This window comes from Podarcis filfolensis, assembly GCF_964270895.1.
Source record: "Podarcis filfolensis genome assembly, chromosome: 12".
Classification (NCBI taxonomy): Eukaryota; Metazoa; Chordata; class Lepidosauria; order Squamata; family Lacertidae; genus Podarcis; species Podarcis filfolensis.
Genome location: NC_139614.1, coordinates 7663270 through 7689414, shown reverse-complemented (window position 1 = coordinate 7689414; position 26145 = coordinate 7663270). Strand labels below are relative to the sequence as shown.

The 26145-nt window shown below is 44.1% G+C and overlaps 1 protein-coding gene across 7 annotated transcripts in view; it reads right to left on the bottom strand.

Annotated features, from left to right (window-relative positions):
- The window catches only part of PDE1C (phosphodiesterase 1C), a 343488-nt gene that overhangs the window by 137647 nt on the left and 179696 nt on the right, over positions 1 to 26145 (bottom strand). For 2 of the 7 annotated variants that reach the window (XR_014540119.1, XM_083577924.1), the window contains exon 2: positions 12679 to 12705. The exons of the other annotated variants lie outside the window; for them this stretch is intronic. Coding sequence is in view for 1 of the 2 variants with exons in the window: in XM_083577924.1 (XP_083434050.1) it covers positions 12679 to 12705 (27 nt within the window). In the remaining variant the exon portion in view is untranslated. The remainder of the gene's footprint in view (positions 1 to 12678; positions 12706 to 26145) is intronic. 7 annotated transcript variants of the gene reach the window in all.

Genomic DNA, 26145 nt, shown 5'->3' with positions numbered 1-26145 from the left:
GAAGAGAAGACTCCCTGGAAAAGGCCCTGATGTTGGGAAAGATGGGGGGCACTAGGAGAAGGGGGCGACAGAGGATGAGATGGATGGACAGTGTTCTCGAAGCTACCAGCATGAGTTTGACTAAACTGCGGGAGGCAGTGGAAGACAGGAGTGCCTGGCGTGCTCTGGTCCATGGGGTCACAAAGAGTCGGACACGACTAAACAACTAAACAACAACAACAACCACAACACAATGGATCTTCTAATAAGATGGTTATCTGCAGTAGGTTCTCGCCTACTCATCACACAGTGATCCATTGGGTATACAACAAGTGAGACAATATTTCAAGTATTCTGGTTCCAAGCTGAATAGGGCTTTACACACCAAAACCAGCTCCTTGGACTTAGCCCAGGAGCTAATTGGCAGTTAGTGGTCTTTCAGCACTGGTATAAGTGGGTGGTAATATTTTGCCCCAGAGAGCAGTCAGACCACTGCATTTTGCACCAGCTAAAGCTTCTGGACCAAGCTCAAGGGCAGCCGCACATAGAGCACATCACAGAAATCCAGCCGGGAAGTTACTAACGCATGGATGACCATGGTCAAGGAACAGCTGTAGCTGTTTTAGCAGCCAAAGCTGGTGGAAGACCCTCCTATCCATTTGGGCCTCTAGCAACAAAGATGGATCCAGGAACACACACAGACTTCATTTTGTGTGAGAGTATTTTCCCACCCAAAAAAGGCAGTTGACTAATAATCTGGACCTGAGAATCACCTGTCTACAGTGCCTCCATCTTGCTTAGATTCAACATCCACTTGTTGGCTACGCCGTACCCGAGGCCAGATCCCACCGGCTTCGTCAGAAAAGCTAAATAATAATAATAGTAATAAATTTTATTTATATCCCACCCTCCCCAGCCGAAGCTGGGCTCAGAGCAGCTAACAACAATAAAATAACACAGCATTCTAAAATCAATTCATTCTAAAATCAGTTCAAAATCAGATTAACGGCAACCATTGGGCTAGAGTTCTGTGAGGATTACCAAAGGAGGGGGTCAGGCTGTGCCTTGGCCAAAGGCCTGGTGGAACAGCTCTGTCTTGCAGGCCCTGTGGAAAGATGTCAAGTCCCGCAGAGCCCTAGTCTCTTGTGACAGCGCGTTCCACCAGATCGGGGCCACAGCTGGAAAAGCCCTGGCTCTGGTTGAGGCCAGCCTAACCTCCCTGTGGCCCGGGACCTCCAAGGTGTTTTTGTTTGAAGACCGTAAGGTCCTCCATGGGACATACCAGGAGAGGTGGTCCCATAGGTACGAATAGCCAGGCTCCACATTATCCCAAGACTTCAAAACCCCGGAACAGGAATTTCTTGTAATGCTAGATTGGAAGAAAGCGCTTTGCCTGAGACCAAAATGACACATGCATTTTAAGGGCTTTCCTTGCCTCTCCTCATCACCTCCAAAATAAGTCAGAATTGTCCTCACTGTTGCTAGGATCCCTCCACTGCCCACAGGGGTGGAATTGGGTAATATGGCGCCCTGAGCGAGGACAAAATCCCCCCCCCCAATTTCTTATTTTCACAATAATTCCTGTTTTATTTATATTTTGTGCCCACTTGGCTCAGCCCCCTGTGTTGGGGAACCGCCCTCAAACCAGAGCTGCTGCCCACTTCTCTCCTCTTTTTATTGGGAAATGGGACTGTCAGAAAAGGGAGAGATGGGCAAAGATGGGGCATGAGCACCCATCGGAGGAAATGCCTGCTTATAAATTGAGTTGCTCTGTTTGAGGGGGGGTGTCAAGTGTTTCCAGGTGCTCTTTGTGCTCTGATTACTCACCCCACCTTTGTTTTAAAGTGCTTTAATTTCCACTCACTCAGGAATCTTCCTCCACTTCAGTTAATGTGCTTTACACCCGTTCATATAATGCTTCTCCCCCACTTCGAACGTCATTACTCATGCACCAGATAGGGAGGGAGAAGACCAGGTATCTCCTGGGTGTACTGATCCATGATGCTTTTCTGCATTGGTCAGCGATGATGTGCTGATCACCTGCTCCTTCTTCCGCCATCGCAACCTCCCACCCACTTTTCTTCTGCTCAGAGAACTCTGGAAAATCCTCTTGTCAATTTCACTTCTGCAGTTAAGGGGCTTCTTTGGCTGGTGTGAGGCGTCTTCTCATTTTCACTTCCTGCTTCATCATGTTACTTTTATTTATTTTTTTATTAAAAAAAAATCACAGCTGTATGCACCAGCAATGATAGCATACGTGCCATTTTGAAAGAAAAATGGTGATCCTGGGAGAACAAAACAGGGAAACCAATTAAGCCAACATCTCAAGAGAATGCTGGGGGGGGGGGGCATGGGGGGAGGTGTTCAGGCTCAAGACATTTTGCTGCCTGAGGCAACGAATCTGATGGTGCATCTCCCACCCACTGGCTGTTGATTTTTACTTCAGCATCCTCTGCTGCACCTGAAGGGAGCAGGCTACCTACATGGCGGATTCCCAATTCAGCAGCAGCAACTTAAAGGTAAAGGTAAAGGACCCCTGACAGTTAAGTCCAGTTGTGAACAACTCTGGGGTTGCGGCGCTCATCTCACTTTACTGGCCAAGGGAGCTGACGTTTATCCGCAGGCAGTTTTTCCATGTCATGTGGCCAGCACAACTAAGCCACTTCTGGCGAACCAGAGCAGCGCACGGAAACGCTGTTTACCTTCCCGCCAGAGCGGTACCTATTTATCTACTTGCACTTTGACGTGCCTTCGAACTGCTAGGTTGGCAGGAGCAGGGACCGAACAACGGGAGCTCACCCCATTGTGGGGATTCAAACCGCCAACCTTCTGATCAGCAAGCCCTAGGCTCAGTGGTTTACACTACAGCGCCACCCGCATCCCTAACTTGCTCTCTGCCTAATAATAGGTCCAGCCCTGTAGGAATATCCCAAGCCTGCACTGCACTGGGTGCCCCCTGCCTTGTGCGCTCTGGTCTCCAGCAGTGTCTCTGTCTGTCTGCCCACTGTCTTATTTTCTGGTCTTCCTGCTGTCCATTTTCTCTATTGCTACTGGAACCCGGTGGACCAAGAAAAGGAAGCTACACAGCAGTTATCGCAGCAGGGCCTGAGGAAATGTGCACTGACTGAGCCACTTTGGAAGCAGAAGGGAAGCAGCGCCGAGGGCCTTCTGGCGGTTCCCTCACTACGAGAAGCAAAGCTACAGGGAACCAGGCAGAGAGCCTTCTCGGTAGTGGCACCCGCCCTGTGGAACGCCCTCCCATCAGATGTCAAAGAGATAAACAACTACCTGACATTTAGAAGACATCTGAAGGCAGCCCTGTTCAGGGAAGTTTTTAATGTGTGACATTTTAATGTACCGTATTTTTCGCTCTATAACACGCACCAGACCATAACACGCACGTAGTTTTTAGAGGAGGAAAACAAGAAAAAAAATATTCTAGACAAAATAGTGGATATATGATTTTTGTGGTTCATGCTGTGGCCACAGACATGTGATCTGACAGTGAGTTTGGAGTAGCCCACTGCAAAAATCCTGAGGATCCATGTGGATCCATGCTTTGTAACCACGGAGGAGGGAAGGAAGGGGAACCATGGATCCTCTGCTCACGACTGCAGCAGATCCCCCCCGCCACCCGCAGGCATTCGCTCCATAACACGCACAGACATTTCCCCTTACTTTCTAGGAGGAAAAAAGTGAGTGTTATGGTGCAAAAAATACGGTATTTTTACTCTTCGTTGGAAACTGCCCAGAGTGGCTGGGGAAACCCAGCCAGATGGGCGGGGTACAAATAATAAATTATTATTATTATTATTATTATTATTATTATTATTATTATTATTATTGCAGAGGTTGCCCTGCTTTCACTGTGCAAACATTCACAGACCCACCTACCACTTACAAATTCAAATAATACTACATGTAACATCAATTGTAATTTAGTCACTTGAGATCTTCCTGTTTAGGGGCCCTGGCCAAATGTCTTTTGTTTTGTTTTTGAACTTCTACTCAATTCAGGGTTCCCCCGGGCTTGCTGCTATTCCCAGCTTCTGTGTGGATGGTTCCACTCCAGGCCCGACAGAAAACTGAGTTCACTACTATTCATATATATAAGACAGAAGGCAAAAGGAGCCTCTTTGAAATAGCCAAGTGGTCCAGGATCCTTTCATGACCAGCAAGTGCCCATGGAAGCACATGTTTCATTCCACTCACTTGATCTCCAAGCTATCTCCAGGGAGGAACCCTGCCATGTAATATAAAACAGGAGGACCTATTTTTATCTGACACATTCAGATAAAATGATGCTAGGCAACGGAGTTTGACAGATATTGCAAAGAGTATCAAGGTGAATCAGTTAATCATTCTTCTGAAGCCATTGCGTGTTTTGAACAGTGCTCTGCCCGGTGCTCCTATGGCAGAGGAAAGTAGCGCAACTCTGGTCTTTTGCTCTGGCGCATTATCACTTCTGCAAGATGACAGGTGATGTGACAGAATAGGCCCTTTTGCCACCCCAGGTCCCTTATCCGGAGGACGGACTCATTGTGCGACATGAACTGAAGCTTCATAAAGACTGATAATAGCGCTGTTCTCTGAAACCCCAAAGGTCTTTTCCTAGCTTGCATTAAACACGAGGCGTCTTGCTTCGAATAAAGACAAAATGTCAGGACAATCCAGGAGGAACTGAGGAAAAAGGCTGAACAACTCCCTGCCCCTTAAAATATCCAGCACTGGATTGTAATAGTTTCTCAAGTGCCCATCTGTTATCGTAAACAACACGTTAAAATGTGTTCCAAGAAGCCTATCCACAAAACGACATGACAGACTCAAGTGAGTGAATTGAATACAGAATGACATTTGGAATGTTGTCAAAGCAAGCTATTGAGATTAATCTGCAGCTTCCCAAACTCCGCTGATTCCTCCAAACAACGGTTTCAGCGCCAAAGTTTGTTGCTGCTGTTGTTGGGCGAAAGGGGTGTTATTAGACACATTTACAAGCAATGTCATCATCATTATGGTGTTAGCACATGCATTTGCATGTAAGACCTTGCAAGGTTTCGTCACGACTTCACACATACATCTGGCTCCGGAGTTTAGCCGAGCAAGGCATGGAGTCAGAGGCTGCAATGTCACCGGCTAAGAAACCAGACCAAGTGTCTGACTTTGAGTCCAACATCCAATAAATATTTATTGCTCACAGGCCATTACCAATGTAGGAGAGTGCCTATTTGGGACGCGGGTGGCGATGTGGGTTAAACCACAGAGCCTAGGACTTGCCGATTGGAAGGTCGGCAGTTCGAATCCCCGCGACGGGGTGAGCTCCCGTTGCTCGGTCCCGGCTCCTGCCAACCTAGCAGTTCGAAAGCACATCAAAGTGCAAGTAGATAAATAGGTACCGCTCTGGCGGGAAGGTAAATGGCGTTTCCGTGCACTGCTCTGGTTCGCCAGAAGCGGCTTAGTCCTGCTGGCCACATGGCCCGGAAGCTGTACGTCAGCTCCCTCGGCCAATAAAGCGAGATGAGCGCCACAACCCCAGAGTCGGTCACGACTGGACCTAATGGTCAGGGGTCCCTTTACCTTTACCTAGAGTGCCTATTGGCACAAATATGGGTAAATACAATCTCCACTTAGACAGCCAGTGTGGTGTAGTGGTTAGAGTATCAGACTAGGGCCTGGGAGAGAAAAGAGTTCAAGTCCCCACTCAGCCACAAAGCTTGCTGAGTGACCTTGGGCCAGTCGCTACCTCACAGGGTTCTTGTGGGGACTGAACAAGGAGAACAATGGCATTTTACCATTGCACTGTGGAGAGTGTATTAACTTATGGTCTGTGTGTGTGGTTTGGGAGCTGCACGGCCAGGGAAAAAACAATGCTGTCCAGGGTTGTAAAGACTGCAGAGAGAATAATTGGATGCGGCAGAGATAGCACAGGATAGTACGCACCCCGGAAATGATCTCTTTCAGCTTCTGCCTTCTGGAAGAAGGTATAGGGTTATAAAGGCCAAGACTAGCTGCCTGAGAAACAGTTTCTACGCAAATGCAATTCTGGTTCTAAACACAGCATAAGGGGTCTCTATAGTATAGTGCATTTTAAAATGGGGTTTCAGAGTGTTTAGGGGTTTTTGAATGTTTTATGTAGTTTTTCAATTACGTTGTTCTGCATGGGACAATGACAATAAAGATATCATATATATCGTATATATGAAGTTCATCTTAAGATTTACCTTGCTCAAATTAATGAGTCTCCTTTACAGACCACACTAACAATTCGTTCAAGATTCTCGCTTGGATTTTCTTCGGAGCAACTGTAGGCAGCGCAGATTGATAAGATATACAGTATACTCATATTCACTGAATGACAAGTAAATTGCTACATTTTATACTGGCCACCCACTACATTGCTAGTGAACCAGACTGAGTTTGTGACTTTGAGTCTGTTGTGGGGCACTAAATCGAAGGTAGCCAAGCAGGAGCCCCCTGGACCAGATACCATAGACACCAGATACCATAGATACCAGAACCTTCACAGACGCTTCCCTGTGGGCCTGAGGAACTAAGTGCCTTCCAGCCCACCATGCTGGGCCAACACTGCATGGAACACACCAGGCAGAAGGCCAGGGACTGCAGGATAATATAAAACCCTATTCCTATGCATAATGCAGACGAACATGAAGCTCTCATTGAGATTTTGGGACAAATGACATTGAAGCCAGTTTCTATTTGGCTTCTTTGAATACTGGAAAGTATGCTGTATTAATTTGTTCATTTGCCCCTCCCACCCCAAAAAAAGCTCCCCAAAGCCCAGAATATATTTGTGGCCTTTGAACTGGTCATGTAGATATCGGAACATGATCCAAAGCTCTTTTTAATTAAAGCATCTAAAACCACCTTTACATATTTTGCAAGGGTGATAACCAGCAAATTTATTTCACAGCTAACATTTTCTGAGTATATTTACACTCTGCAAATATATTAATTCTTGGCTTCATAACTCAAACTCCCTGGCTCCCTGAACTGCTATTTAAATTGAACACGGATGAACAACAGACGGCTTTAAATTATCCCAGATTGCAGCCATCTTCGTGTTAGCTAACAAGGATCTAAGGGTAAAGATTCTTTAGAGCAATCTGTGAAAACAAATTCATAAGGGCAGATCGTACAAAGGCTTAGCTTTGTGTGTGTGCGTGTGGGGCTCTTCAAGACACAACATTCTCCTAAAGTAAAGGTTAATTCTAGGGCAGCAGTAGGAAAGCTGTGGACCTCCAGTGATTGCTGGATGTCCGATTCCATCAGCACTGATTGGCAGTCCAGCAAATAATAATAATAATATTTTTTATTTATACCCCGCCCTCCCCAGCCAAGGCCAGGCTCAGAGCGGCTTACAAATAAGGAGGACCATGGGTTCCCCACTCCTATTCTAGAGTAACAGCATACTGATTTTAATTGTTATGTCATCTTCAAATAATGTGGATCTTGTACTCTTTATTCAAATTGACACAATCCAGAATCTTCTAAACAACAGGACAACTAACACATTTTCCAGCCTGGTGAAATAGGGGCGCAATGCGCAGAGACTCACTCCATTTCTATGCCTTTAGTTTCAATATTATGCTTACTACAATTGTTAATGTATTTCCTCACAAAGTATAGGTTGCAGTTGTGCCCAGTAGGATCCTCATTAACTTACACTTAAGATAAAAAAATTGAATGATTTAAAATAAAACCAAGCAATGTAAACCATCATTTAAAAATGTAAAACGAATGAAGCCACAGGGAATGCAACATCACCATAGCAGCTCGAATTTATGTCCCTTACAATCAGGTGAAAATCCTTTGCAGTCCTCCTAAAAGACAGCCAAGAGCAGGACTGCCTGGCATCCTAGAAGAGATCATTCCCTAGGGAGGGCCCCCACTCTAAGAAGACCCTACCCTTTGTAACCATGTACAGAGCCTTAGAAAGGAAAGACATACAGTGGTACCTCGGGTTACATACACTTCAGGTTACATACGCTTCAGGTTACAGACTCCGTGCTCCGGCGGCGCGGCAGCAGCAGGAGGCCCCATTAGCTAAAGTGGTGCTTCAGGTTAAGAACAGTTTCAGGTTAAGTATGGACCTCCGGAATGAATTAAGTACTTAACCCGAGGTACCACTGTACAAAGCAGGATCTCAGTGCATGATCTGAACACACAGCATACCCTCCAACTGTCCCGAAAATATGGTATTGAAAGCCCTTAAGCCATCATGGCTTTCCACTTCTTAACACAGAGTCCCGAATTTCCAAGGGGTCTTCCCTTCAGCACAGCGTTTCAACGTGCTACTGGAAGTTCGGTTCCATGCATTCCTTTAACACATTTCTTAGATCTATGCCTCCCACTCCCTTCCTCCTCCACTCAATATGGCGTCACTTCCTGTTTTTATGAGAACAAGATCTGGGACACCTAAATGCCCCTAAGAAGGGTTTTCACCATTTCTGATCCTCATTCGCTTGGTCCCCCATAAAGTGGGTGAATGGAGGAGCAAAGGGGGTGGAGCCTGTCTATGAGGCCACTGCCATGGCTGTAGAGGGGGTTGGGGGCACTGAAGAAGAAGAAGAGCTTGGATTTGATATCTGGCTTTATCACTACCTGATGGAGTCTCAAAGCGGCTAACAATTTCCTTTTCCCTTCCTCCCCCACAACAAACACTCTGTGAGGTGAGTGGGGCTGAGAGACTTCAGAGAAGTGTGACAAGCTCAAGGTCACCCAGCAGCTGCAGGTGGAGGAGCAGGGAAGCGAACCCAGTTCACCAGATTACGAGTCCACCGCTCTTAACCACTACACCACACTGGCTCCCACACTGAAGGATCCCCTTTATGGTTGCTTGGCTCTGGATGATAAATACTGACCTCGTGTAGAGAAAAAATGCCGACATATCTGTTTAGGGTCTGAAGCACACAGACATCTGTGTGTGCTTGCTCAAACTATGGCTAATTTCTGTTCACACTTGCATAGGACACAGCTCGACTTATGAGTTGTTATATGCTGTCAGTCCTAGACCACTAGACTCTGAGGGTTGCTATCATCATTCCAAAGACTGCAGTTTCTTGCAGAAGAATTGTTTTAAAATAGATACAGGTTTTCCTGTTCATAATTAATAGATTCATTTATTTACAACATTTTAATCCAACCATATCTTAATTCAAATCCAAGTGATCATTCAGTACGGTGGCAAGTCTTTTCACGTAGCATACTGCTGTTCAGTTGTCTTACTAGATAAAGTTTTTTTTGAATAAAAACACGCACTCAGAATTGCTTCATTTGAGCTGAGCAGCGTTATAATTACTTGGGGGAGTTTAAAGAATTAGATAATCAAGATAACTCTGCAAGGTCAATAAATAAGAAGTGAAAAGGAAATTAAGCCAAAGTTAAGGAACAATAAACTGAGGCTATTTTAAAATGGGGCATAATATTGGATGCTAATATATTTCTGATATGATATAGACTCCCCCCCTTCTCCAAATACTACTGACAGTCATGACATACGCCTAACACCTCATGTTTTGCAATAAGCTGACAAACAAAGTAGCACCTAAGCCTTTTGCAAATTTATATTCTGAGATCAATTTCACAAGACTATGCATGCAAACGACTTTAAGGTACTTGGTCATAGCTGTCAACGTTTCCCTTTTTTAAAGGGAAATTCCCTTATTCCGAATAGGATTCCTCGCAAGAAAAGGGAAAAGTTGACAGCTATGTACTTGGTGCTCCTAATGAGCACCAGTGATTTCCATGCACTCATAAACCATTAAACCAGCTTTTTGCCAGGTACTTGATGTTAATTTAGGAAGAGCACTCTATAGAATGAACATATTTTCATAAATGTTCAGATTCCCCATGAATGGAACAGAATTATGCCAGACAGGTTGACACCAGACAGTTCTAGATAATTCCATCCCCCCTTCTCTCCAGTAATCACCCAACTCTGTAAAGTAAACCTCAAAGTACTAATTATCTAAAAAGCTGGCTAGCCTTCTCTTAACCAAAGCAACCTGGATGTGAAAAATGAGCAATCCTAATTAAACACACTGTGTTTCTTGGCATTGCAGTGATTGCTTGGGCATCATAGCTTGCTGATCAAGTGCCCTTCTGAACTTGAGGCTAATGAAGTGGGGTTTTGCCTAGAGAGCTGTGAAATGTCCATGTTTATGATGAAAACATTATCAGCCTGCAGTTGTTTTCAAAGGCATTAAGTTGACACAGCAGGAGCACATGATATTGCTCATTAAAGTGCTAATTGCAGGACAGAATAGAACCTCACCACTCACTCACTCCAAAGCCTTCTTCAAACCTTCTTTGTTTGCATAGGCCTAAACCAGAGGTGGTCAATTGCTAGCATATGGGCAGAATCCAACCCCAGTGCAATTCTATTTGACCCCAAACAGTCCAGACAAATTTCAAACAAAATGTGTAGAAAGTTTGCTCCACATTTTACCCATAAGAAGGAGATGGAAACATTTCACTCATTTAACATTACATTTCACCAAATGTTTTTTATACAACATCCCAAATCTTTGCAAAATTGTGAATATTTTACTGCAATATGACTTCATTGAAGAAGAAGAAGAGGAGGAGGAGGAGGAGGAGGAGGAGGTGGAGGAGAAGATTTCCTTTCCAGGGTGGGCAAAACCAGTTTTAAAATACAATACTTACAACAGTTACAATCAAGATAATGGGGCAGTTCCTAAAATATAGACACTTACAACCTGAAAGGGGGTCAACATTATGCTGCATAAAGGTATATAATCAGTGCACCGTAGTGAGAAATGGAGGCCCAGTTTATTACAGAAGAACTAGTTCTTCTGCTCTGCAGTTCAGCAAACAGATCCTCAAGCCAGCATAAAAGACTCACCAGAGCAGCCTACAAGTCACGTAGAATAACACACTCATGGCTTGTTCACACTTCTGCTTGTCCTGTTCCTAGAAAACATGGGTCGGAGTGGTCTTCTGCCACTCAGTGACCCACACTTTCTAGGCATAGCTCTGAATAGTTCCCCCCTTGTCCCACCCCTTTGCCAGGGAAAATCCACTCTTTAGCTCTAAATCCGAGAAAACGTCAGTGCAGAGAAAACCTGAACTACTGTTTTGCTCAGAATGAATGCTAAAAAGAGGTTTTCCCTGGGGAAAAGCAGCGGAACAAAAGGAAGTGTGGATAAGTCCTAAGTAAAGTCTTTGAGGTTCTATCTCTTCCATGTGCCGAATACCTTCAGATCCCAGAGATGCTAATGAGAACTGGCAGTTGTCAGCAACTAACAGGAATGATCTGAACCTCGGAGGAAGCTTCAGATAACATCTCCATTGGTAAGGAAAGTTGCCATTAGCATACCCAACTTTCAACCAACGTTTTCAAAGGTTAGGCGGCCACATGAAATTTCAGTGACCCTGTGAAAAACATGATAGTTTGGATCCACCTTTTCCCATTATTATTATTGGGGGTGGGGGGCAAGAAGAGAGAGAGCAAAAAAGTGAGCCATTAGCACTAAATTTACTGTTGTCTGTTCAAATTCATAATATTTAAAAGCAAAGCATAAGGAAGCGTCGGAAAGAACAAAGTCAAGATCAAAATCAACCAGGCCTCTTTTTAGGATTCCCCTGGCAAAGTTACAGGAAGACAACTAACAACCTCCTCTTTACGTGTTTACTCAGAATGTTTCCTTAAGTCCTATCCCATTGGGGTTAAGAGGATTTACTCCCAAGAAAATGTGCACAGGCTGACAACAACTGTAATCTTATCTATACTTAGGGGAGCAAGTCCTGTTGGACTCAGTGGAGCTGACTTCTGAGTGGTAATAACATTATGAGTTGTAGGTCCAGGGTTTGGGGGTGCCAGATTCCCCATAACTCCTGATAGATGTGGCAGTCTGTTAAATGCATGAAGCTAGACAAAGGAACAAAGACCATGGCTGATTTCTGCTGGCATGGGAGAAGCAAGAACCTCTTGGAGAGTAATGGTGTGAACCCCTCCATCATAGCTTCAGGTTGTATATATGTGTGAATAAACCATATATCATAAAGACACCACAGTCTGTGTTGTGCCTCATTTCCAAAGGAAACACAAACTCTGGGAAAGTGCCTGTACCCTTGGAATCCTGCACTGCTCAGAGATTGGGGTGGTGTGTAGCAATACATAATATTAGGCTGCATTATTACAGCATGGCATGATTTCAAGTATTGCCTTATATAAAGCAGAATCACCTGATAATTACAAGGTCACAGCTGGTGTCTGTTTTAAAGCACAATAAAAGATAAAGCAGGCAGATTTCTCCAAAGAAAGTGGGTATTGGTTTATTAAGATCCCAACATACATGTCAAATGCTACATTTCTTATTTAACCAGAGGTCCCGTTGAATCCCTAAGGGGTTTGTTTAATCAATACAGATCTACTCCCAACCAGCCAATACCAGCTTGGATCATGCAGAAGTTGGGAGCACAAGACCTTGCAGGACCTCTAATACTTTTGTAACAACCAACCCATGGGTGAGTAGAAGTAAGAGATCAGGGGCACGAAAGCTCTAGTGGGATGGATTCTATCCATGGGTTTACTTTGCCTGTTCTTGGTTCAATTGGTTCACAGCATGAACAAGACCAATGCTAAAACAACAACAAATAATTTCTGCCGACTCCCCCCGCCACCAAATGCCTTTGAGTTCTTCTGCGATCGATACCTACCTCTGTGACGTTTTCTTATATTTTCTCCTGCAGAAAAAGAACATAAATAAACATGAGGAATAAGTAGGGTCAACCTAGGATGTGGATGTAAATGTGAATGGATCGGTGTTTTCAATAATGGGAGGAGGTGAAGCTTTAGCATAAGATCTGAAGGACAAGTTTGTTGGTGAGGAACCTCCAGAACAGGTAACTCCTTGGAGTCAAAAGAAATGTGCCATTTCTCTGCCATGCATATCCACCGTTCCAGTCATCATAACCAGGCAATAAAAATCCCTGGTATTATAAATCTTCCATTTGCATGTTACAGCTGAAAACAACACAGACACAAAAGCAGTTGCCTCCCAGTCTGGTCTATACAGCAGCAATCACCTCTCATTTCTCGTTGGCATTTATTTGTTTGTATTTTCAGCACAACGCCACAAAAGTCTGATCATCAATCATCAATCACCAAGGCTGTCTAGAACTTAGCAACTGAAGTGAACAGAAGCCTCTGAGCAGCAACCCTGAAGAACAGTACAAAAGTCAACTGAAGAACAATGGAGTAATATACAGCTTTAAACTGATGCATATAAACAGTGTATAGTAAACTCTGCACACAAAATAGGTAATAAGTTAAAATGCAAATCATGAGTCACAATTACAGCAACATATATGGACTTCAAGAAGAATGTATGAAGGTAGGGGGAGTACTGGTGGGCCTTAAATGAGGTAAGTCTCAGGTAAAAAAGAATGTTCTTAGCACGGACCAGAATATAATCAGATTTGGTGCCTGCCTTATGTACACGGAAATGGGGAATACACAGCTAAAGGGATTTCCATACTGAACAGATCACCTATATATGATTCTGCCACAAAGAGAAAGACAGACATGTTACAGGAAGACAATTTATACTCTCTTGTGTAATTTTTAGGGGATGCGGGTGGCGCTGTGGGTTAAACCACAGAGCCTAGGGCTTGCCGATCAGAAGGTCGGTGGTTCGAATCCCCGCAATAGGGTAAGCTCCCGTTGCTCTGTCCCAGCTCCTGCCAACCTAGCAGTTCGAAAGCACCAAGTGCAAGTAAATAAATAGGTACCGCTCTGGCGGGAAGGTAAACAGCGTTTCCATGCGCTGCTCTGGTTCGCTAGAAGTGGCTTAGTCATGCTGGCCACATGACCTGGAAAAACTGCGGACAAACATTGGCTCCCTCGGCCAGTAAATTGAGATGAGTGCCACAACCCCAGAGTCGTCTGCGACTGGACCTAATGGCCGGGGTCCCTTTACCTTTACCTGTGTAATTTTTAGGGCTGATTGCACTTCTCACCACTCAATGATTATTAGGTGATCTGCGGAGGGTCTGTACCTCTGTAGAAGAGCACATGTTTTTAACAGTCCCAAGTTTGATTCCCAGCATTTACACCTAATGAGCCTTTGGTGACAGGACTTCAAAGACCCATACCTGGAACCCAGGAACAGCCCTGCCAGTCAGAGCAGACCACACCGGGTAATAAGACCAACCACCCTTCCCATATGTTTGGGAATACAAATCCCACCAGCCGCAGCCATGGTGGCTGTAGTCCAAAATATTGGAAGGGCACCAGATTGAGGAGGGTTCAGACAGCCCCTTGGTCTGACCCAGCAAAGTATTTGATCTGCTAAGACATATGCACACATTGTCACTTGATGTTACAGACATCAAGTGATTTGCATACACATGATGCTAGTGACTTTTCCCAACTCCTCTCCCCAATTTTGCCCTCTTGCCACTGCCCTCAATTGACAGGGGTTTCGCCCATTTTATCCTCTCAATGGCCTCCCATTCAAAGTGATTCCCAATACTTCCCCTGAAAAAATGTAAGCTGGTGATGCTCAAAAAGCTGGTGACGCTCAAAAAGTCCTTTTCCCTCCTCAGTACAGAAGCCCAGAGTCTGACCACTGAGAGCGAGTTTTCAACATGCCCTCTTTGTTCATGCCTTCTCTTAGAGATTTGACAGCAGATCTTCGAAACAGCCAGCCATGGGATGTCATAATAGTCAGCGATACACATAGACTGAAAGCAGGAATGTGCAAATTCCTGGAAGTCAGGAATATAAGGTAAGGGGAAAGGGACCCCTGACCATTAGGTCCAGTTGTGGCTGACTCTGGGGTTGCGGCGCTCATCTCGCTTTATTGGCCGAGGGAGCCAGAGTACAGCTTCCGGGTCATGTGGCCAGCATGACTAAGCTGCTTCTGGCGAACCAGAGCAGCACACGGAAACGCTGTTTACCTTCCCGCTGGAGCGGTACCTATTTATCTACTTGCACTTTGAAGTGCTTTTGAACTGCTAGGTTGGCAGGAGCAGGGACTGAGCAATGGGAGCTCATCCCATCGCGGGGATTCAAACTGCCAACCTTCTGATCGGCAAGTCCTAGGCTCTGTGGTTTAACCCACAGCACCACCCGCGTCATGAATATACAGAGGCATAACAACCAGCCTTCTTGCTAACAATGGGAAGCTGCAATATGTGGGTGCAGGAGGTTCAAAGAAGTTAGAAGAAAGGAAAAAATAGATCGTTTCACTTTAAGAATGTACGATTGCTGCAATTTTGTCTAAGATGCATTAAAGTTCTCAGGATTGAAATTAGCCAGTATCTTGGATTTGCCCATTACTGTGATCATAGAATCATAGAATCATAGAGTTGGAAGAGACCACAAGGGCCATCAAGTCCAACCCCCTGCCAAGCAGGAAACACCATCAGAGCACTCCTGACATATGGCTGTCAAGCCTCTGCTTAAAGACCTCCAAAGAAGGAGACTCCACCACACTCCTTGGCAGCAAATTCCACTGTCGAACAGCTCTTACTGTCAGGAAGTTCTTCCTAATGTTTAGGTGGAATCTTCTTTCTTGTAGTTTGGAACCATTGCTCCGTGTCCGCTTCTCTGGAGCAGCAGAAAACAACCTTTCTCCCTCCTCTATGTGACATCCTTTTATATATTTGAACATGGCTATCATATCACCCCTTAACCTCCTCTTCTCCAGGCTAAACATGCCCAGCTCCCTTAGCCGTTCCTCATAAGGCATCGTTTCCAGGCCTTTGACCATTTTGGTTGCCCTCCTCTGGACACGTTCCAGTTTGTCAGTGTCCTTCTTGAACTGCGGTGCCCAGAACTGGACACAGTACTCCAGGTGAGGTCTGACCAGAGCAGAATACAGTGGCACTATTACTTCCCTTGATCTAGATGCTATACTCCTATTGATGCAGCCCAGAATTGCATTGGCTTTTTTAGCTGCCGCGTCACACTGTTGGCTCATGTCAAGTTTGTGGTCAACCAAGACTCCTAGATCCTTTTCACATGTACTGCTCTCAAGCCAGGTGTCACCCATCTTGTATTTGTGCCTCTCTCTTTTTTTGCCCAAGTGCAATACTTTACATTTCTCCCTGTTAAAATTCATCTTGTTTGTTTTGGCCCAGTTCTCTAATCTGTCAAGGTCGTTTTGAAGTGTGATCCTGTCCTCTGGGGTGTTAGCCACCCCTCCCAGTTTGGTGTCATCTGCAAATTTGATCAGGATGCCCTTGAGTCCATCATCCAAGTCGTTGATAAAGATGTTGAATAAGACCGGGCCTAAGACAGAACCCTGTGGCACCCCACTAGTCACTCTCCTCCAGGATGAAGAGGAACCATTGATGGGTTCCCTTTGGGTTTGGTCAGTCAGCCAGTTACAAATCCACTGAGTGGTAGCATAGTCAAGACCGCATTTTACCAGCTTCTTTACAAGAATATCATGGGGCACCTTGTCAAATGCCTTGCTGAAATCAAGGTAGGCTACATCCACTGCATTCCCTTCATCTACCAGACTTGTAATTCTGTCAAAAAACAAGATCAGGTTAGTCTGACATGACTTATTTTTCAGAAATCCATGCTGACTATTGGTGATCACAGCATTCCTTTCTAGGTGCTCACAGACTGTTTGCTTAATGATCTGCTCCAGAATCTTCCCTGGTATTGATGTCAGACTGACTGCGCGGTAATTATTTGGGTCAAATGGCAATATCTTCAAGACCATTCACACACGCCTCTCTGGGATGCAACTACCTACAGCAGATTTATCCAATGCAGGGATAACTTTGCAATTAATTATAACAGCAGAACAATGTGAAGGAAAGCTGTCAAATGCAGAGGTTTGCATTGGTTCATGTGACTGCAACTCACAACTTCAACAGACCATACAAAGCGGCCCTCGGAAGTGAAGGCATCTGAAAAAAAGTAGAAGGGTTTTTCTCCACATAAAATAATGGGGGGGGGAGTCAATTCCCTAGAAGAATAGTCCCCCTTCTACTTTACCACATGATTTTATATTAGTCAAACGAGTTGCTTCTTCACTCCTACTCAGGTTTTAAAAATAATCTGAATTGCTTTAAGTTAAGCTCAACTCCAGATAACTCTTTAGTAATTGACACTGCACGTCTCTCTATTTATTGTATCTGATGTTTCTTAAGTAAATTGAGCAAATTTGCAAGTGAGAATATCTTTTTTGTTTCCCAGCCAAGTGAGCGCCACTTTGAACCTGTCATGTTAGAAGTTAATTTGTACATTTATCACCAGTTTTTAAAGTATGGTGACTCATGGCGTTATACATGTTATAGAATCCAAATGTTACTCATGTCAAAGTTTGAGCCTTTGGAGTTGTGGGCCTTCTCTAGGGATGGGTGACTTTCTCAGTTTTTGTTTCTCTCCATTTTCCCCCAATTTTAAATTAATTTCTATGTCATTAAAAGTCTTCAGCAAATTTATCCCAATATGCACATGTTTGTATGTGCTTTAACCTAATAAACACATCTTTGCAAAGCAAGTTCCCCTTTATAATGCATTTTTATATCATACCTTTCAGTAATATAGCCATTTAATGCACACTTTACACTAGTAATATGCATTTTTGTACACATTACTTGGGGGGGAAACTGCGTTGCAAAATACAGACATGTGCGAATTTAGGAGGATGGCTGAGTTTTAGTTCATCTGTTGTTTTAGAAAGTGTGAATTAGCTAGGTTCACCTTTTGTGCCATCAATCACATTTCCACACACATACACCGCCCCCGTCACTAGCCTTGGCAAAATTGCTGCTGACGGCACATGAGATGAAAAAGTCCATTCACAACACTCTTCTTTTAGTTGTTAATTCTCAAGGAACATGTGGAGCTCAAATGAGATCAATAGAACGAGAGCATTTAAAACTGGATTAATTCTCTAGGATGTGATAATTCTTTTTTATGAGATTTATATTCATTGTTTTGGAATATCTGTCAACATTTACATATCGACCACTTAACGCATGCCCAACCATGTCTGTCTCCATACTGTATTCTCCTTGCATCTTGAAAGCAACGATCTAAACATCAGAACGTCTTGCAGAACACTATAAGTAAGTAGAGTCAAAAGAAACAGCAAGTGAGGTTTTAAACTTGTTTGGGGACTGTGCAACTTCAGATAGCATGTGGAAGATTGTGTGGCTGAATGCTTTGGCATGAAAAGAAAAATATTTTGCTGCAGGTTTTTAACGTACCATACAGGATTAGAATAACACGGAGGTGGCACTATATGTGTGGTCTTGAACTCCTTGAAGGGAAGGTGTGATTTAAATATAATAAGATAATGTAATGCAAAGCTATATAAATGTACAGAGCTACATGCATACATTGGTCATCGCCCCTGTATACCTGAAGGAGCGTCTCCACTGAGGTCCAGCGCCAAGTGCCATCTGGCAGTTCCCTCATTGCGAGAAGCGAAGTTACAGGGAACCAGGCAGAGGGCCTTCTTGATAGTGGCTCCTGCCCTGTGGAATGCCCTCCCATCAGATGTCAAAGGAACTATTTGACATTTAGAAGACATCTGAAGGCAGCCCTGTATAGGGAAGTTCTTAATTTAAAAAAAAATTCTGATGTTTTAATGTATTTTTAATCTCCTGTTGGAAGCCACCCAGACTGGCCGGGGAAACCCAGCCAGATGGGTGGGTTATAGGTAAATTATTATTGTTGTTGTTGTTGTTGTATTTATTTATACTCCGCCCTTCCCTAAACAGGGCTGCCTTCAGATGTCTTCTAAAAGTTTGGTAGTTATTTTTCTCTTTGACATCTGGTGGGAGGGTGTTCCACAGGGCGGGTGCCACTACCGAAAAGGCCCTCTGCCTGGTTCCCTGTAACTTGGCTTCTCGCAGCAAGGGAACTGCCAGAAGGCCCTCAGCACTGGACCTCAGTGTCCGGGCAGAATGATGGGGATGGAGACGCTCCTTCAGGTATACTGAATAATAATAATAATTTTCTAGTTATTATTTCCATGTTTGACCAACAGCAGGGTGTTGGTGGTGTCATAGACGCTTGCTAAGAGGGAGAGGGGAGATGCACAGGGAGCTCAGTGCAGTGCAAACATAGTGGCAGAGGTGACCCAACGCTCCTGCCACCATCCCCGTACCACACTGACCTCCCCGCCCCTCACCCCTTGCCTACTGGTAAGCAGCAGGGATGATCATGACGAGGAAGCCAGACTCTGCCTTGTCAACTGCTGCTGTGTCAAACAGTTTCTTCCCCAGAAGCTATGTCAGCCGTATATATATGAATTTTGGGGCAGGAAGTGATTTATCTAGGTTTGCATGGGATCGGGCTGCTTCCAGTACAGGGATCAGAGAACCTACACTGTGCATATCAGAGTACGTTGCACAGACCTTTGGATCTGGACCAATGGCGGTGGAAGCATGAGGAACAGGAATATAATATTTGTAAAGCCATTATTTTACTCCATTGATTATCAACTCTTATTTTTACAGTCACCTATGTCAAGAGCTAAACTCCCTGCAGACTAATGGGGTCATTTAAATAAATTGAAATCTTCTCTGCCAGGCAGCTCAATATGCAAAATCAATACCCCATGCATTTTCTACTAATGCTGTTGCCATTACAGTAAAATTAATGGTGCATAAACTAAACAGTATTACTGCCTTTATTAATAAACAGCATAAATCAAATTGCAACTGATTGCCAGTATATTCCAGCTTCTGTATGACTGGGAGCAGTTAGAGAACTGGAGGTGTGTTCGTTTTATTTATATTTTTTATTGGTATTAGGGTTGTTTTTTTAATTTGGGGGATTTTCAGGAGCTTGCCACCTACCTAGGCCTAGTAGAAAAAGAGAAATAGTTTTTTTAAACAAACAACAACAAACCACAACTGCAGTTAGTGTTTATCATTTCTGTAGCACTTTTGAGTATTCAAAGTCCTTTGCTGTTGATATTTCAACTACAGTTATTCATTTAGGGGAGGAATAAGCATGAACTTCAAAGGATGGCTGCGTTTCAATTTTCATATTGTTTTTGAAAGTGTGAATTTGATAGATTTAGCTTTAAATATGCACCAAATCAAATTTCCCCTGCACCCCTACTCCTGTTTATTGATATATAATGCACATTTGTCTGCATTCCACACACGCTATTAATCAAATCGCTGTGGGGTTTTGATTAAAAACGGAAGAAAATCACAAAAACTAAGGGCTGAGATAATTCTCCTTCGTGTTTTCTAATCCCCACACACCAACTCACCCCATGTAACTATTGTGTACATTGTCACTGGTTGCTGTTTGAAGACATGTTTATTCACACTTAGATTAAAAATATGATCCAGTGTTTTCGAGTAGCTATCTGTTAGATCTGTTTTGCAGTGATGGAAGATGTGGATCATCCTCTCCCTGCAAATTCTCACCCCTACTGGGCCCACTTTAATTACAGCTTCTCCTTCAATAGGCAAACTGCAAAGCTCCTTAAGGAATGAACAGAGAGGTGGAAATGACTTTCCCCCCTCTTTAAATCCCGACAAATGTGCAACACATTGCATGGCAAGACCAAAAACCCATCGCTGATACGAATCGGCTTCCTTGATCTCACTACATTTTTAGCACAGAGGATGCATACGTGTTTCCTTTACATTGTTTAGTTGCATTTTCCTGACCTGCCTAGGAAAAACGAAACCTACGAAAGCACCTTTTGTCATGGGGGAGGACGGCAAATTCCCCCGCCTCTCATTTGGGAATAAGGACAATCAGCAGAAGAAGCCGTGACAGCACATGTTGTTTTGCTCAAAGTCAAGAAAGCATCTTTTGCTTTTATCCCACTCCTGCTTCAAGAACAAGGCTATTAAATGCACTTCACGGCCGGGGTGGGGAGGAGGTTGAGGGGGGTGAAAGGGTGTGGGTTTCATGGCTCAGTCAGAGCCCGTGCTGCATTCGTTGACACTTGGAAACTTTTGCGGAGCCCCATGGACAGTTGCCCGGTTTCAATTTGTTTGGGGTGGTAGCTACAAAAACAGGAGGAGTCGCCGCCATCCGGGCTGAATATTGGGGAAAGAACCAGAGGTTTGGAATTGCATCTGGCCAGGCCGCAACTGCTTTCAAAGTCGCAGAAGCAAATCCGCATCTTCCTCTAAGCCCTAGTAAACCTATCAGACTCTTGTCTGTTATTGTTCTGCCCACCCCCACCCCCCGCCGCTGCTGCCACCCGCCTGTCTGCTACTTGACAGCTGGCATGACGCAGAATTATAAATCTCGTGTTTGTGCCAGACCCTTTTCCCAACTCTGGAACAGAGGCTGAAACAGTGGGATTACTGTTCAGCAAGCTGAAACAGGGGCCACACGCAGGAACAGTGCAAAGAAGCCTTTCCCATTTTTCACGGTGCGCAGGTTGGGCAAGGCCAGTGGGAGCCCAGTGCTTTGCCCAGGTTCATTATGGTCAACCTTGTTTTCATTACTTTTGCTATTTTATTTATGGTAAGCTTGTATATATTCCAAGCTTCAATATAAATATTTCCTGGGTGGCACATGGATGAAAAGAGCCTGTTTATTTAATGTTTTACTTAACGTTAAGCTTGGGAAAGACATCATAGCTGTTGGATAGGCGGTGGGTATGATTCATGTTTGCCACGAGCAAAGAAGTTAGGTGCTTTTTATTAGCCTGGCTTTTGAGGAGATGATGCCCATTATTTTCTAGTCAACAGTGAAGTGCTGAACAAGACTGTTCTGCCTCGTCTTTTCTTGCCAGCATGGATTTAAGTTGACATAAAATGACATGACTGAATAATAAACTGCATGATGGACTGAGGTGAAGTTTATCATTCCTTCACCTTCCAGGGTCTTGGGCTTTTTAATTAACTTTGCCTGACATATCATTTTTTTGATTGAATCATAATGCATACTTCCGACTTTCTCCGTTGCTCCTTCAGCTGACGGTCTGAGCCACCAGCCACAGGATCCAGGCTCACTAAGATTATGGGGTCTGTCTTAAAAGGGAAATGTCGGCCTGAGGATATATCCCTCATCTGTCCAGATCAGAAGGAGGAGTTGAAATAAACTTTTCCAATTTGCACTTTTCAGAACAATATGGCTGCAAGTCTTGAAAGACCTGTTCCCTGCTTTGCAAGTCTTTTCGTACTTCGCCTGGGAAGGCAAGGCCCGGACTGACTCCAGCTGCAAAAGCTGAGGCTCCTGAACAGATTCTTGGGTTAGGGTATCACTTAGGACAGAGTGGGTTGTTGCTGTTATTTATATTAATTGTTTGTGTCTTTATTTTAGATCTTATTACGATGTATGTGGAAATTATTTTATTCGGTTGTGAACCTTTCAATGCTTTATTGTTTATGAGCACTTTTGTTATGTTTGTAAATATGTGATTTTTTTTTCATGCTGTAAGCCTCATTTTTTCTGGGCTTGCTCAGATTGTTTGCATGGCGCCTGGGATATGCCCTGGAATCTAGTGCGATAAAGAACAGATTATAAATGCTCCTGAACAGTAAACCACTGAATAAATTTAATTTACACCCCAATCCAAAACATGTTCACTAATTTCAGTGGAATTTGCCAATAATTAGGTTGATATCCTTTGTGTTTTTACTTTCATTGAACTTGGCTGCATTTATTTCTATATAAATATGCAAAAGATCAGGCTTTAAGGTACTATCCAATATACATTTACTTGGGAATAAGTGCAACTAAACTCAGTGGATTTTACTTCCAACTAAATCTGCATAGGATCTGGCTATAGATTATACCACATGTTGCTTTTTAAACTGTCTGTATGAATAAACTTTGCCAGATTGAATCTGAAGCCACAACTTGTGTGCCTGTTGTTAACCGAGGCACAGCTTTTATTGCCTCAACAACATGCAAAATGGCTTTAAAGTGAATTTACAAGAGTTTCACTCCTTTTTTGCATCTCAGAGATCGACAGAAATGTGCGAGTCACATTGGCCAACACAGTCGAGTCTTCTGTCATTGAATTCATAGACAAAATATCCCTTGCTCTATTCATTCAGATCATAGATGTGATTCTTAGAACTGGTTAAAATGGCTGCAACTGAAAGCATTTGCACATTGACTCTGTTATACAGCCAAATTCTCCAGAGAGATTTAGGAAGGCGGGGAGTGGAGACAGAGAAAGAAGTAGCAGCTCTCACACCTCTGGAAAAGAATTAGCATATTTATATTTTTTTTAACTTAAAAATTGAATAATTTACAGATCTCCAGACAAAGCGGGGCTTTCTGAGGACCTTTGAAAACCTCCACTCCCTGGTGCCAGCTAAAATACCTAGGGGACAAGGCCTACTGTGTTAGTCACCCTTTCAGGGGGTTCTCTTCCCCCCGCCACTGCCGCGCCCCCCCCCATCACGTCATGACAGATCACTGAAAAAGAGGATGCAGAGACTACCAGTATTTGCAGTACTGTCTTGTTCTGAAAGAAGAAAATGGATTGTGGAACTCACAAATGCTTGCTTATATCAGATGCTACAGGGGCACACACTCAGCAAATTACCTCCAGGCAACAAAAGGTTGGTTTTCCTATGCTAAAAGCAATTAAGAGCCCGATTCCCATTCCTACAAAACCTGGCTGGGTCCTAAATAAGCATTTGCAGTGGAAAGTTCAAATATTTGCAGAATTTAAGGGACTTCCTTGAGTAAGTAAAGGAAAACAGAGGGAATGCTTTAAGGAGACTGAAAACTCCGCTTGGCCAATATTTCAGGAGCCACCACTGTTTGTGGCATATATTATTTGTGCTCATCCGCTCTGTGAAAAAGCAAGCGGCCACATAGCGGTTCAAGGGAGAATATGGGCTAGGAAAGAAAGGTGGTCAGATGTTTCCATCAAGAGACCCCCTTTGCCATTTCCTTTTCAGCCGCATTGAGAGTATGCTAGGGATGGAGTAAGAGCCATGATGAATCGAGCAATTTAGCACTCTAATCCCACAGGCAGGCAAGAAGATTAAAACCGGTTTCTTTCCTCCTCCTCTGCAATGCTGGGGGGGAGGGGGGACTAGCTATGCTTTTAAAATGCTTTATTATCTAGATTGGAGAGGATGGCAGCAGGGAAAATCATTCTTACACACATTTTAGCTCGACTAAATTGGCAAAAAAAAATCTGACAGAAAAGTAATCTGTGTGCAGTACTTACACATGCATTTATACCTTTAATAAATTTGTTAGCTGCCTTTCAAAAGACTGTATTTTTCCAAGGCAGCATGCAGGAGCTAATCAAAACAGTTTAAAGCATATGAAAATAATAAACAACACAATAATATTAGGAGAAAGCAATACAAATATGCTGTCTGTTCCAGCTAGCCAATGGGCTAAAGAGATGACCACCAAAAACAGTAACAGTCCAAACTGACCCCTCAGTCAACAAGCAGTCAGAAAAAGAAAGGTATACCTAAAGGCAGCAAGGAGGGAATCAGTTGTTTTTCCTGAGAGAAGGGGTTCAATAAATGTGAAACCACCCCTGAGAGGGTTCTGGAAAACCTCATTCATACAGGCAGGAAACCAGGTTGAAATGCATCTAAATCAGGGGCCTGAAACCTTTCTAGGCAGCTTTCCATCTCCTCTACCACTTGTGGACCAAATTGGACAGCTGGGACCTGTCAATCATCTCACGTCATAATGCTTGTCACATGACTTTGCTGCCTGCAAGGGTCTTCAGGAGGCCTCTCAAAGCACCATTGTTCAGCACTGAGGTCTAGCTCTGAGGGCCTTCTGGCGGTTCTCTCACTGTGAGAAGTGAGGTTACAGGGAACCAGGCAGAGGACCTTCTTGGTAGTGGCACCCGCCCTGTGGAACGCCCTCCCATCAGATGTCAAGGAAATAAGCAACTATGTGACTTTTAGAAGACATCTGAAGGCAGTCCTGTTTAGGGAAGTTGTTAATGTTTGATGTTTTTAATATTCTATTGGGAGCCGCCCAGAGTACCGGGGAGGCCCGGCCAGATGGGCAGGATATAAGTAATTATTATTATTATTATTATTATTATTATTATTATTATTATTATTTTGAGCAGTGCTTTGAAGGGGGCTTCTGGAGAAGAGCCCCCATCCTCTTCAGAAGCTCCACTCAAAGCACTTTGAAAAGGGCTTTGCAGGCATGGTCTATCAGCTGGTGAGCAATGCTTGCAAGCACCCAGTCCTCCAAGCCCTGCCCTTACTTGATTTGGGGGGGAGATTTGGGTCTCATGACCCGGAAGCTGTACGCCGGCTCCCTCGGCCAATAAAGCGAGATGAGCACCGCAACCCCAGAGTCGGCCACGACTGGACCTAATGGTCAGGGGTCCCTTTACCTTTATGCATTAAGTGTAATGTGTAGTTCGACCCCAAATGTTCACTCCCTGCCCTGGGCCTGAAAAACTTAAATCCCTGAGTGGAAAATGGGCTGCACCTTGATTCTACTGCACATTCCACGTTGCTTAGTGACACTGCCCAGTGAGGATATCTGTGGGGTATTTCTGTGCCTCCACTTGCTGTGCCCCCTCCTCAGAATGGAAATATAAATAACTTCATGAAGTTCAGCACGGGATGCGTGTTACCTGTCTGATATAGATTAGTCAAATTGTAGAGTTAGAAGCAACCCAGAGGATCATTCTAGTCCAATCCCCTTCAATGTAGGAATATTCAACTGTCCCATATGGGGATCAAACCTGCAACCTTGGCATTATCAGCACCAAGCTTTAACCACCTGAGCTATCCAGTCAACAATCTTGTGAATGAACCTTCAGTAAATTCACATGTGGAAACAGCCTATGCTTTATGGGAACTTTATGTTGACTGTTCTCTACATGACTTCCCTTCCTTTGACAGCAGGTGACTATGGATGGAGCTATAGTTTCTGAATGAGCAAATAAGCTCACATAATCCCTCCTCTATTAGTTGATCTATGATGGTTCATTTACACTTGCCACTTGATGTTGCAGTCATCAAGACATTAATGCAGGGGTCGGCAAGGCTTACCGGGCATGGGCCGGATCACTCTTGCGGAGATACTCTGTGGGCCGGGCAGGTGCAGTGCGATGCCTGAAATCGCGTCTGAGCATGTCCGTGGCATCAAAAATCGTTTTTGTGCATGCCCAGATGCCGAAAATAGCGCCAGTGCAGAAGCGATTTTCAGCATCTGGGCATGCGCATAAGCGATTTCTGCTGGGCGGACATGCGCAGACGTAA